We start from the raw sequence: 13989 nt of genomic DNA, 5'->3' as shown, positions 1-13989 counted from the left end.
AAGGGAGTGAAGACAGCCATGGACAGGCTACAATCATGGTAGGGCCAACTGATAATGTAGTTCTACATGTTAAGCTAATCTATTGCTTTGACATGTTTGAAATGAGCCAGATTCCAACCTAACTTATCAGGTGGTTAATTCTCCAATAGACTTATCTGCAAAGTTAGACAGGTACAGCAACCTACTTGTCACCAGAACGTAATCTTGAATTGCAGCAAAGCTTCACTATATGTTCTTCCTAGGCTGAGGACCTAAGCTTTCAGCAGTTGTAGGTTTAAGGAACAGAGGCCTTGAACATCAAACAAGAATGATTGCCACAATCCCAAGATTGTCAGCATCTTTTCTGCAAATCTGAACTCTCCCTACAACTACTCAGTGAGATCAAGATCTTGGCCACATTTGTATGAGTAACTTTTGTTGTTTTGATCTGCTGTATGTATAGAAATGGGATTAATTTACTTTAATGAGTAACTACTTCAATTCCTGCTTAAGGCTCCCTTTTTACTGAATATAGTTACAAAATTTCCATAGACTTTCATGACAAAAGATGGCCCAATAGACAAAATTCTCATCTCTAAAGGTTAATGACACCTTTGAAATGAATGATTTTTGACAGATTGAGATACCAAGGGTCAGATTCTATCACTAGAAAACCTACTGCCAAGTATCATTAGACTGAAACACAGCCTTAGAGTATGTTATCTCAAGTTATGGATGCTAAATTAAATCTCATTTGAAGATATTTGGAACTATCTTCTTGAAATGCTGACTCCTAAAGCTGCATAAAGGAAAAACTTTGCCAAAAGCACTGGTGTCTACTAAAACATTACAAATTTGTTTAATTAATGAAAGGCATGCCACTGTAATGATAGCAGCTTGTTCAGATATGCCTGAGGAAGCCTTAAACTAATGTGGACACTGCTAGCACAGTAATCATAACATGATACTTACCATGGCTCTGTATTAGCTCCAGTTCTTGGACAGTTTTGCCGATTTGTACTGAACTCTACTGCTATAACCATCAACTAGCAATTCTCAGGAAAGAAACATCTTGTGTGCATTAAGCTATTTTCGGTTTTCAGATATAAGACTGCAATATGCATGTATCATAAGGATAAATTTACACTGCAATAAAAAACAGCCATTCAAATCGTTGATGCCTACAGTTAAATTTGTTTTCAGCAGTACTTATTCACTTGTTGGCAGTGACTCATCTCCCCGATATGTATGTTTCTGTACTCTCTGAAAAGCCACTGGGTTCCCAAACAACCCCACTCCACACCACACCCCCTGCAATGCAGCTTACTTACTTGTACCCCTAACATCGTTATAGAAGTGTAGAAGTTCAGTTTTGAAAACACTGGCCCCTAGCTTTTGCATTTGACACTGACTATATTAAATATAAGTTGTGTTTATTTTCAACTTTAGAAAGAAATCATAAAGCAGCACAGAAACTGTATTTTTCATGACAATTTTTTCTTATTAAGAGACAAGGTGGACAATCCCAAGATGAAAACTAGAACTTCATTATTGCTGTAAGGTTGACAGTTATACAGGTGTTAGACAAGGCAGCACAGTAACACTATTAAAGCCTGAAATCTTTTTCTAAGGGACGGTCACAACAATCGGAACAGGGAGCAATGAAGTAGATTGGCAGCTGACAAATCTTACTTCTCTAATTACTCTGATACTACCTTGCAGGCATACTATACAAGATTACAGTTCTTGCTCCTGGTGTATGAAATGTATTAATACTCCCCTCCTTTTTGCTACTGCAAACATTAAAAACAAAATAAACATTTTTCATCCCCTTACTTAATGGTCAAAATTTTCAGCAGTGACTCTTCTGCACTGCAGGAAGTTTTCACACTGCTTGCTGCTTCAACTAATGTCAAAATAACATAGAGCTATATAGCAATAGGTGAATTTGATCTTTTCCTGAACATAGTGGGGATTGGAAGAGGAACACCCTGACTGCCTTTTCCAAAAGGTTGATCAAAAGGAAAAAACAGAATGCCAGAAGTCAAGGACTCTTACACATTTAAAAACTAAGTGTTCTCTGGGGTTCATTTCATAAACAAATTTAGAGGGTGCGTATGAATGTAGAATGCAGTAAAAATTGCTGAAAAAACCTTTAAGATTCAAAGCAATGCAGCCCCCTTCCCACACCAAGCAGAATTATCTCTGGTCCCTAAACAGAGGTTTGGCAAAGAAGGGAGAGAAGAAGAGGTCAAATTTTTGCAGCGTTTCAGTAAAACCTTCTCTCTCATGACAGCAGACCCAAACAATGTCTTTTTTGCCTCTCACCCTGATGACCACAAGGCTTGAGCTTCATTAGGAACTGTTTACCTAAAAGTATTTACCAAAACCATTCTTTACAGTTGTCATTACTAGTAGAATACTCGTATTGGATTTATAGCAGAATCTATCTCTAAATTTTCTTGTGTAAACAGGCCTGCAGGCCTCTGCTAAAGGCTGGAGCAGATGCTTAATAAGCGTCCAATGTGTTTTTAATCATCAGTAAACTTAGCTTAGACACTGCATTTAAATACCTGTTATTTTGATGCAACACAAGAATAAAAATACACTTCCATTTTTAATAATTCTCAATCTCTTAAATGGCTAAATGGATTTTATTCCAACTGCTAAGACTGGATTGCAAGCAGAAACAAAACCAATAATTTTGGTCTAAACAAACACCCAGTAGGATGAAAAAATCATTCATAGCAGAAAGGTCTAACTAGCTTGCAAAGAAGGTAAAGTTTGAGTGTTTCAGAATCTTTTATATTTCTAATAAATTAAATGATCCTGAACAAATAATTCTGTTCATCAAAATGAAGTCTCATTTTAGAATGAAACAGAGTTAGTTATAGAAAAAGTCACAGGAATGAGATCAAAGGCAGTAAGACTTACAATTCTAGGCATGGGGAAGAAAATTCAAGATCTTTATACATAAGTTTTGTCCCTCTGAAAAATATTCTGGTGATCCCCCCTCCCGTGCTCCACATGCAAGAAATCCTGTGTAGAGTGCAAGATTCAGGATAGATGCAAGCCAAACATTCTCAGAGGTTTTTTGTTTGTTTGTTTGTTTGGTGGTGGTGGTTTGGGGTTTTTTGTTGTTTTGTTTGGTTTGGGTTTTTTTAAAGTGAAAATTTTGCAGATTGCTCAGATCTGAAACAGGTATGGTCACTCTTGGTAGAAAGACTAACTCAATTATTCCTGATTTTCTACCCACTTGAAGTATGTTTTCCAAAACTAGCAACACATGGAAAAGCCAGTCAGAACAGGAATTTTCAAATTATGTAAAATGACTGCACAATCTGGTCATCAGTTATGTTCATACAAAAAACTTCATCCACTAAGTACAATCATACCAGTACCATTGGTAAATTCTTTGCTTGGCAGCATCTGGAGATACAGTTGCCAACTTTAGGACATTATTTTATCCCTTGAGGTCAGTTGCTGTTAAATGTCAAATCTTTTTGCACAATTTTTTTTGCCCAACGCTTCCTTATTCTGTTAAGAGTTGTTTATGCGAGTGATTTTTTTTTTCTTTCCTTTTTTTTTTTTTTTAAGAGTGCAGTCATATCAAAACCAATGCTTCGTACTACAGGAAGTTGTAGGACTTTTCTTGTTTCAGTCTCTGATCAACTCGTTTTCTCTAGAATTTTTCTTCCACATAAACCACGCTGGAGAATGATGTCTGAGATTGCCTCTAAGGTTCACAATATCAGAGACCACACTACTACGTAAACTCCTTAATAAATGTCAAGAATGAGATACAGGAGTTCTTTAGCTACAGCCAGAAACCATCAATCTTAATATTGCGATCTTAGGAGACTGCAATTATACAGTTAAGGTAGATAAACATTTTTACGATGTCATAATATTAGTAAATATTCATTTGGGAGTACATTACTAATCAACAGAAATGATGAAACATTATGTGAATATCAGTGAACATTATCCAGGAAAGATGTATTCTTCATCAGAAAGTATTTCTAAGGACTTCTAGCATACAAATGCTTTCTCAGAGAAACTTGGAATTTCTCTGGAAAAGAAGAAATTTCACACAGAAAGGAGTTTGAATGGTTTCTGATCATAGACTAACGGCTGTTAATAACATTTAGGTACTAGTAGGTTCACCAGAGAGAAGGAGGAATCAACAACAGGAACAAGAAACTCACATCTCCCCACTATCAGGCAATAGATTTAAATAAGACAAAAAACAATCTAAACAAAAAAAAGGGAAGCTTTTTTCTTCAATACAATGCATAATTAATTCACAAGACTCACTACCACAGGATTCTGTAGGGGTCTAAAAACCAGCAAGAGTAGTTCAATAAGGTACTTGACGTGTTAAGAGAAAAAGCCAAGTTGTGGCTACTAACCATTGTGGTCTGGATACAAGTTTCATCCTGGAAAGCCTTTAAAATAAATCACAGGGAATGTATACTAAAGAGGTATCACGTACATACTGTTTATTGTGCTAATCCCCATGGCATCTGCTACAACTGCACTAAGACTAGACTACAAGCTAGATGGACCTTAGTTACCACGAAAACATTTTGTGTCTCCCAATCCTCTGCTCCACACACTAGAATAATAGTGATTTTGGGTCAAACTCTTCTACTGTCACTGCTGTCACATAGGTTTGGAAGATACAATCCTTTAGCTTTTAAACAGCCTTTTAATGAAGATGTTCTTAGATTTGTATTTGAGATTTTAGAAGACACATTTGAGAACTTGTTCTCAAAAGCAGAAAGTTTAAGAAGAGACAGTCACATGGCTTTGCAAATGCATTTCAGGGGAAGAGCAAGAGCAGCAATCAGTGCAACATTAGGAATTTTTTTTCAAGTTACAACCCATACGCATCACTTCAATGTGAATATGCACTCACAGCCTAGTTTTAAGAAGCACGAAAGAAGAAATTTGATCATCCTTTCCAGCAACATTTAGTATATGTTACAATTTTAAAATATTATTGCCTTTCAGTAACATGACAAAAGTCACATCAATACCAAATCTGTACTTGCTGCGTAGGAAGTGTAAACTCCACTTGCTATTAGCTTTCTAACCTGGAAACACAGAACCTAGTAAGTAGATTATTCAGTCACATTTATATTCATCAATATTTGCAGATTCTCAGCATATCCCAGGATTTGTACTTGAACTATGAACTTACAAATGCTGAAGGCAAGAAAAGGACTCCAAGTTCATAAGAACGGATCATCAATTGGGTACCATTTTTCTCCAGAGCTCCCCAAGCTGCTTTAGATAGATTGGCACTGCGAAGAGAAACAAAGCATTTCACTGAGGCATAATCTTCACAGCAGAAAATGCTTAAGTACCACAGCTGTAGCAATGCACTTCTAGCAGGAGAACTTCACTTCAATCAGAACAGTCTTCTCATAAAAAGTGATTTGGGTGTTATTCCTTATTGCTATTTTTACGGCACAGTGGGAGTAGCAGAGACAATATATAGAAGGGCACTCATACAACACATGTGGATAATTATGCAAGCCTACTTGTGTCATACAGATCTACAAGACAAATTCAGCCTTTTGAATCTTCTCTGCACATTTCAGAAAGGAAATAGGTATTGGTAAACAGCTTCAATTTGATGACTTAGGAAGGTTAAAGGCTAGCTCAATTATGACTAGTTACATTATAAAACATTTAGTACAGAGCATTTTTGCAAGTGTTAAACAGTATCTTTTGCTCCTGGCATTTTGTTCTTTGATATATTTATGAAAACAAGTATTTATCAAATAAGCATTTTGTTTTAATGTGCTGTTCAGCACCATGTTGTAGTTGATCCTTCATCAGTATCTGCTATGAAGTAGATCAAGTTGGGAGTCAAAATTTAAAGAGCCAGAATATAAAGAGGAAAAAAGATTAAAGTAACTGAGTATTTAAGAGTAAGGATACAAAGATCATGATCTATAGTATATAGGGTTGCACAAAAATCAGTTTTGGCAAAACTGAAACATATCTGTATTTTTCATTCACAGTAAGACATTCTCCCCTCACATCAAGAAATTTCTTGCTCCCTCTTTTGGCTTCTTTAAAAACCAAACAATAGAAATACAAAGCTAGACTTCAAGCTAGACTGCTAAACAACTCAATCTGACAGAAGGTCAGATCCCAAATATTAGGTATCTACATGTTTTGTAACAATAAGGCGGTGCAAGGATAAACTTAGGCTTAACCCGTATCTATTTTGTACAAACCAGCACATTCATGTACAGCATGTGTTAAAGAAACTCAACCCAAGGTTTAAAAATATGTATCACTTCGGTTGATGATGAACCCTGAAATTGGCAGTTACAGCTCAGACAAGATTTTGGTGCAGTTGCCAACAGTTCCTGACAATCATTTCAACCTGCAGCCCCAAAAGGGGCAATGCAATGAAGAAACATTAAATATGGACAAAAATTCATATCACTACTTACAGTATTACGAGGATTATGGCAGTAACTCACCTGGGCCTGCAACTGACAAGAACTTTATACGTTACTTTTTTTTTTAAAGTGAGATGTGTATGGTTAGTTGTTTACCTTGTAACTAAGAACCATGCAATCTTCTGGAAGTCAGGAGAGGGTCTCATGTATGTCTTAATATGAGGTATAGCATGACTTCGACCCGAGATTTCTGCTGACCATTTGCTAGAATAAGAAGAGGAATTCTTTTCATATACAACTTTATTTTGAGGTCTAAAAAATACTCACCATACTACAGTGCCATGTTTTTGGTAATACTACCCTATACTTGTAACATTTAATACTTTTTCCCCTACAGAAAGGCTGAAAATACTTTATTTAACTGAATTTTTAATCCTGAAATCCAATCTTACTAGAAGCCAGAAGGGCAGGATTTTTTTTTCTTTACAAACAAACCAGACAGATACTCCCCTCAGTATATCAGGCTCTCCTAACACGTTTTTCCATTCTTCCACTCCAGCTAGCACACAAAAAACTAAGTCCAAACTTTCAGCCAATATTTCTTCTTTGAAGACTATCAATGGTTGTGCCTTTAAGCAAAGGAGCTTGGCACCAAATTAGACCTCGCAAAATTCCCCAAGCTCATTACAATTTATTATGCATGAAGTAGAGGCAGGGAGCAACTGCTAGATTGTTGACACTATCCTTCCTCTTCCCTCTTCTGTGCCCCTAAGCCACTGAGAAATTTGAGGACTTGAGAGTAGAGGTCATATCTATATATATATATACACACACATAAAAACTAGTTTAAAACAACAAGCCATTACTGGGGTAATTCAGCATCAACGTTACAGAACTAAACTGTAAGCAAGCAGTAAATATATGTACATAACTGAAGGTATGTAATCATGGTATTTAGAAGCACTTTCCACTCACAGCTGTTAGTCCTCACTCAAAATCAGGAAGAAGGCTTCCAAATACACCTTCCTCCACCCAGAGACTTTTCTTTCCTCAGTTCGGAATATAATAGGCTCTGGTTTTGGTTGTCACAATCTTGTTTCCCCAATTTAGCATTCTCTTCTAAAAGGCAAATCAAAAATAATCAATCAGCTCTGAAAAACCTCTTAAGTGAACTCTGTTCATTTAAAAGCCTAGGAAGATTGAAGTGGAAGGGCTGGAATTATTTACCTAAGTTAACTTTCAAGACTAACTTTCACACGGGTTAAGTCAAGAGGCTTTGCAGTTCAGGGGTCAAGGCCTACCTACTTTAAAAACCCTATCCTCTGATGAAGGAAAGAAAACTCTTTCTGAGAACTGGTACTGTATTCCTAGCGGGCAAGAGCTGAAACACCATATGCATGTTTGGAGCAAACTAGACACATTTATATTTTGATGCAAGCCACACTGAAGTCTGTTTTTGAAGAACAGACTAATATATATATTATACAGAAACAGCTAATTAAACTTGTGTTCCCCTACAGAACTCTACACTTCACATACACAAAGATTGTAAGGCTATACCATAGCTCAACAATTCTTGTTAATAGCCTTTATCTCACAACTGACAGTTTAGGCAAACATTATCTTTAAGTTTAAGGCACAAAAATTACTAGGTAACTCCAGTAGCACTGTAGAAATGAAAAAACAGGAAAAATAGAATTGGGAATTTAACACAGATTTTCTTTAGATCTGTCTCGCTGCCTTACTCGAGGACAAACTTCTTCCCCCACTATTAACTGCAATAATTTTGAGATACTACCTCAGTTTACCGCCTTTTTGCCTCCTTTTCATCTTTGACAGATACAATTAAGTACTGCGTTTTAGCAAGAGTACTACCTTTTACTTTTACATTCTACAGTAGTCTAGTTTCAATTACAAGTAATTACAAGTAATTGAAACTGGTATTCCAGAAAGTTAAAATCAGAAAGGGGAGCATACACTTCGGCTGTATTTTCTTTAATAGGACAGCACAAATACGTAAGGACAAAAAGGGGAAAGAAAGTGATTACATACTTCGATCAGGTTTGGTTGTTTTGTTTTTTTCTTTTTTTTATTACCTCATTGAAAAACTCAAATGATTTTAGTAAAAGCATTATTAGCAAAGAAGTATTTAAGAAATGTTTTCCCTTCAGCCTAAAAGTCAGCTTATCTCCAGACTGCATAATGGAATGATAAACCAAAAGAACTGGAAAGGGTTTCAGATGGGTCCAATATCTCATTTAATCTATTCTTAATACAGCTAAATTTCAACTTCACCACGGAACTTTCCTGGCATATTTTAGGAAAAAAAAGCCAAAACATTACAAGAAGTCTAAAGTAAAATACAAGTGCAGTTGCTTTGCACAGCAAGGATGAGAGCATATGTCAATATAACAATTTCAGGCTACTTCTAGTCAAATTGGCTTAATACATTTTAAGCTGTAAACTTTTCACCAGAATGCAGCTGGCAGAGGATGTACACAGGACCAATCTCATGTTGCAGTAAACTTCAGGCATATTCAGTCTCAGAGATAAATATGGTTAAGTTAAACGAAACTAGCTTTGAGAAATTTTATAGAGCAAAACCACAGCTTGAATTAGTTATTTTTTAACTGTAAGAGGTCATGGTACCATGCAAAGTAAAAACTCAAGTGTGGGGTGAGGAAAAGGAGTTATGTGAGTAGGTGTTACCAGAATTTGAAGAGTAAAACATGAAAGCCTTTTGCTAGGTGTGGGTTTGTTTTTTTTTTTTATTCTTTTACACTCCTAGGACTAGAACTCCTTATCACTAATACAGCTTAACTCTGACTTTAGACCACTAATCCTGACATTTTTACCAGTGACTTGCTGCTACTTCCTCCCTCCCAGTCTCTGGTGGCATTTCAGTCAGCAGCTTTTCTTCTTTCTTTTTAATTACACAGCCCCTAATGTGATGATTATGTGCATTGAATTAAAGAGGTAATCTACTTTCCAACTCGTAAAACGCAACAGCTTTTGCCCCTCCTACCCCTCCATTTTTCCAATAGCTATTTTTGAGTTTCATGTAATGTGTTTTTTTGGGAAAGGAGGAGGGAACAAATGTTCTCTATGATGAATAAGGTGTCTTTTGCAATATAGAAAAATACTTTGCACTCACTTGCACTGCACTACAAATGTGAATGCTTACAAGTTGTGGCTTTTATATGTACTTAACCACTTAAAAAAAAATTCTGAAATTTTGCTAAATATTTGATAAATATTTGTTTTACTTTGCAATGAATTTTTGAGTTTGAAAAGGAGACTACACTGCAATCACAGTGCATTTAGCTGGAAGACAAGTATCAATTGCCACCAATGTCTGATATTTCTGGCACAAATGAGGTAAAGGAGCAGACACAGGACCCTTTACAAGTGGAGCTACTGAGACAGGGAAGCCAGATAATCCTAAGATCCTGAAAATTTATCTGCGCAGACATGCTCAATCCATAAGCAGAGCCAGAAATAACTCATTTTCTACACCACCACCTCTTTCATCATTTAGTTCTTACTTCAAAGAGTGAATGGGCTTTCCATCTCAAGATAATGGCAACAAGGCTTGAGCATAGTTAAAACAACTCACACCATTAGTCTCAACCATAAGAGAACAGTAGGTCCTCTGTGTAAATGCTCAGTATCTCTCATCTTTTATGATGTTAGGGGAACAACGCTGTTGTTCCTCAAACCAAGAAGATGATTACTCTTCAAAACTCTACAGGCCTAAGGAACACACAAAGCTCTAACACAACTATGATTATGGACTTGTCAACAGCAAGTCAGACAAACTCTTGTCAAACCAATTTCTTCCATTCTTTGAAAATAAAAATTTGGCAAGGTAACTGCACAAACATAAGGCATGTGGTATTAAAAGTCAATCAATTAAAATGAGCATTAAAATACAATGTTTTATGTACTGCTAAAGCTTATCAACTGTTTCAAAAGCAGCAATTAACAGAAATCATTAAGCATTGCAAACCTCTCCTTATCGATGAGTAATACTGAAAGGAAAATGCAGCTACCCTACCAGAGAGAAAACTGAGCAAATTGCACCATTTACACAGTAGCTAATCTAATAAAGCAGTCTAGTACTCATTTGCTATGATCAGAAAAGTGAAATCAATATTAAGTTTGGTCATCTTATTCTTTTGAGAAATTTGAGAAATTATAATTCAGAGCTGCACTACAGGTTAAATACACTCAACTGGCAGAAGAGATAGAAAAGCAGCCCACAGACATTATAAAAATTGTATGCCTGGGGCAGAGATTCTACCTCTTTGGGTGAGACTATAGGACACCATTTTCCAGCTCCATTAATCTCTCCCTACTTGTAAAAAGGAGCTATTCCTTCTCCTTTACTGTAAGTATAAAGTATTTATATTCTTTCAACTGTGGTAGAATCCCTAGTTTCTTGCTGGTTTTGTATTATTTTCCAGTGAGGTAAAGACAAATTCGTCTAATCCTTCTACTGCCCAAAGCTTTGCATTACGTCAAGTCTTTAAAATAGCTCATCTCATATTTAACTCTATTGAAACAGGAACTACCATTTTCTGTGTCTCTCAAGTTACCACAGATAAGAAGCTCCTGTGTCATCTGCTCTATAGTAACAGCTTACATGCAGGCTCTCCTCAAGGGCTAATGTCTTGTATTTCTGCAGGGTAAGAATCTGCATCTGGGTAGCCACTACAGAGCAGTTATGCAGGGCCACTTGTCATCTGCAGCCAATTCGACAGATGAATTTAAAACAGCCCTTTTGTTGCCAGAGCAGGACTGTAATATGGACCAATGAGACAGGTACATGGGTGTTTTCTCATTAAACAGGAATAAAACAATGAATGGTCCCATTATCAAGTAATGTTCTGAGCACTAAATAAAAGACTAACTGAAAAAGGTTACATTTTTCTTCCAATAAGATTCTCATGAGGTATATGCTTATAGAAACCTGAATTAAGGCTGCACAGACACACCCAGTTTTATGATCTCCTCGCTTTTTGAATCATGACTAAACAATCTTGAAGTCTTGAAGGTGTTTGTAGCTTTCTTCCTTTGCTGAATGTGCTCAGAGGGCACACTTCAAAGGCAGGAGAGAAAGCCTCACATGCTTTCTGTTCCAGTTCCATTCCTTGGACATTGACCAGCAAGGCTCACAGCAGCAATCATGTTCACTCCAGAATGGAAGATGCTCTCTGCAACTAGCAATTGTATTCTCAGCCCTCTGAATATATAGACAACTTTGTGCATATCTCAGTGAGAGTTTGTAAAGTATCTTGCCAGTGCAACTTCCACCTGGAAGAGTTAAAAGTTTCTGGTGAAAGGAATGGGGAGCTGCGGTCTTGTAAGAGGTTACCAGATTTAATTTTTTTTTTTTTAATCTGTGCAAAACAACTTTTCTCATTGTTCTCAAAACACGCTTAAGTTCTTAAAGATTCAGCCTGAGGGAGACATCTGGCATGGAATGTGTTAGACTGTTAGAATTTGGCAATATTAGTAGCAAGTGAAAATAGAAGTTCTTAATAGAAAACGTCAGGCACCTTTAATAAAAGATGATATTACCATAAAGGACTGAGAATTTTTGCAGCAGTACTGCGGCACTCCAAAAACAAACAAACAAAAGCCTTCCTAACCCTGTTGTGGCTCAGTTGAAATCCAGTTAATACTGAGGCACAAGTGGGAAAGTGAAATACAACTAAAAAAAAAAAGAAACAAAGAGAGGAGTAACACTATTCCAGTTCAGAGAAGGAAAGCTTAAATAGAAGTTTACAGAATCCAAAATCTGGTAGTGTCCTCCATTAGCAACAGTATCCCGTATCATTTTTAGAGGCAAATAGCACATTTTGACTACGTTTTGAAGATAAGACCAGCAGATAAGGAACTACAGGCTTTTATCTCAAGGAGTTTAAGAATACCATGCTTCTGACCACTTCCCCTTAATTTGCTTTTAACCCTCAAACATTACAGCATTGTAAGTTTAAACATACAGCCTAAGAAAAAAAACCCCAAAGAATTGAGTTCTACTTACTGAAAATAGGAATGCAACCACAGCTGTTTCTGTGCTGTCTGTATACTGTATGGTAGTGAGCCACCAGCTTAAGGGAAAAAAAAATAGAACATGTACATTTGTTTTTTGAAAGACATTCTAAAAGCAGCAAGTTATCTGTACTATCCTGATGACTTATTTTCAGAAAATGGTTAAATGCTCCAGTAGTAGAAAATGGTATATAGGTTTGGGTTTTTTTTCATTCTTATAATTTAGCAAGTTCCTAAACAATACGTAGCAGATTTACGCTACAAAAAGGAGAAACAGTATACAGGCTATAGAATTAAGTCCTCTTAGAAGATAGATGTTTATGGGTGATTTTTGTTATGATACCACTTGATATCAACAGATTAGAATCATTACCCATACAAGCTAGAGGGAATAAAACAATCAGCTTTCAGGAAAAAAAAAAAACAGAACAAAAAGAAAACAAAACAAACCACCAAACAACATTATTTTAAAGAGCAAGAATGTCTCTGATGAAACTGTATTTGTATTGATTTGGTCTTTGGCTAATGCATGTTATGATTTCTTGAAATGAATTTGACAAAGAATCGGCCACGGCATACTGAGTTATATTAGTGTTGTGTACTAAAAACATGATGCAAAACCTACTGCATTCCACCTGTCTTGGAAGACATCATAAGGACCTGTTACAAAAGCTTTACTACTCTCAGGGATGCACTAACTGCAGGAGTCCACGGAGCTGTTAATTTGCACAAATACAGAGTTACGTAATTCGCCAAGTGCCCTGGTTTCGGCAGGGATAGAGTTAATTTCCTTCCTAGTAGCTGGTACAGTGCTGTGTTCTGGATTTAGGATGAGAACAAAGTTGATAACACACCGATGTTTTAGTTGTTGCTAGGTAATGCTTACACTAGCCAAGGACTTTCTAGTTTTCCATGCTCTACCGACTAAGAAGGCTGGAGGTGCACAAGAAGCTGGGAGGGGGCACAGCCAAACTGGCCAAAGGGACATTCCATACCATGTGACTTCATGCTCAGTACATAAACTGGGGGAAGCTGGCCGGGGGGGGCTGCTGCTCGGGGACTGGCTAGGCATCGGTCGGCGGGTGGTGAGCAATTGTACTGTGCATCACTTGTTTTGTGTATTATTACTATTATCATATTATTATCATTATCATTTTATTTCAATTATTAAACTGTTTTTATCTCAACCCACAAGTTTTTCTCACTTGTACTTTTCCAATTCTCTCCCCCATCCCACTGGGTGAGGGGGAGTGAGCGAGCGGCTGTGTGGTGCTTAGTTGCCGACTGAGGTTAAACCACAACACCAAGTTATTTCACAGTACGAAAGAAATGACAGTAAGGAGTCATTGTGCAGATTGCATCTCTGACTTTCAAGAGTATCGACTTTGCTAAACAGATGCCGTAGACAAACAGATGTATTTCAAAAGACCCTAACTTACTTGTGGGAACCATAGATACCTATAAACTCACTGGCTGTAGTTTCTACGTGTCCAAACACCGCTCAGTTCAGAGGAAAGACAGAGAGCTA

The 13989-nt window shown here is 36.8% G+C and overlaps 1 protein-coding gene across 1 annotated transcript in view; it reads right to left on the bottom strand.

Moving 5' to 3' along the window:
• Window positions 1-13989, bottom strand: part of TDP1 (tyrosyl-DNA phosphodiesterase 1) — a 51455-nt gene that overhangs the window by 20429 nt on the left and 17037 nt on the right. Inside the window, exons 11-13 of the mRNA XM_009319440.1 lie at window positions 12454-12520; window positions 6561-6668; window positions 5186-5288 (exon numbers count right to left, since the gene is read on the bottom strand). Coding sequence (XP_009317715.1) covers window positions 5186-5288; window positions 6561-6668; window positions 12454-12520 — 278 coding nt within the window. The remainder of the gene's footprint in view (window positions 1-5185; window positions 5289-6560; window positions 6669-12453; window positions 12521-13989) is intronic.

This window comes from Pygoscelis adeliae, unplaced genomic scaffold (assembly GCF_000699105.1).
Source record: "Pygoscelis adeliae isolate BGI_AS28 unplaced genomic scaffold, ASM69910v1 Scaffold71, whole genome shotgun sequence".
Taxonomy (NCBI): Eukaryota; Metazoa; Chordata; class Aves; order Sphenisciformes; family Spheniscidae; genus Pygoscelis; species Pygoscelis adeliae.
Note: the sequence above shows the minus strand (reverse complement) of the source record. Positions and strands in the feature narration are given on the sequence as shown.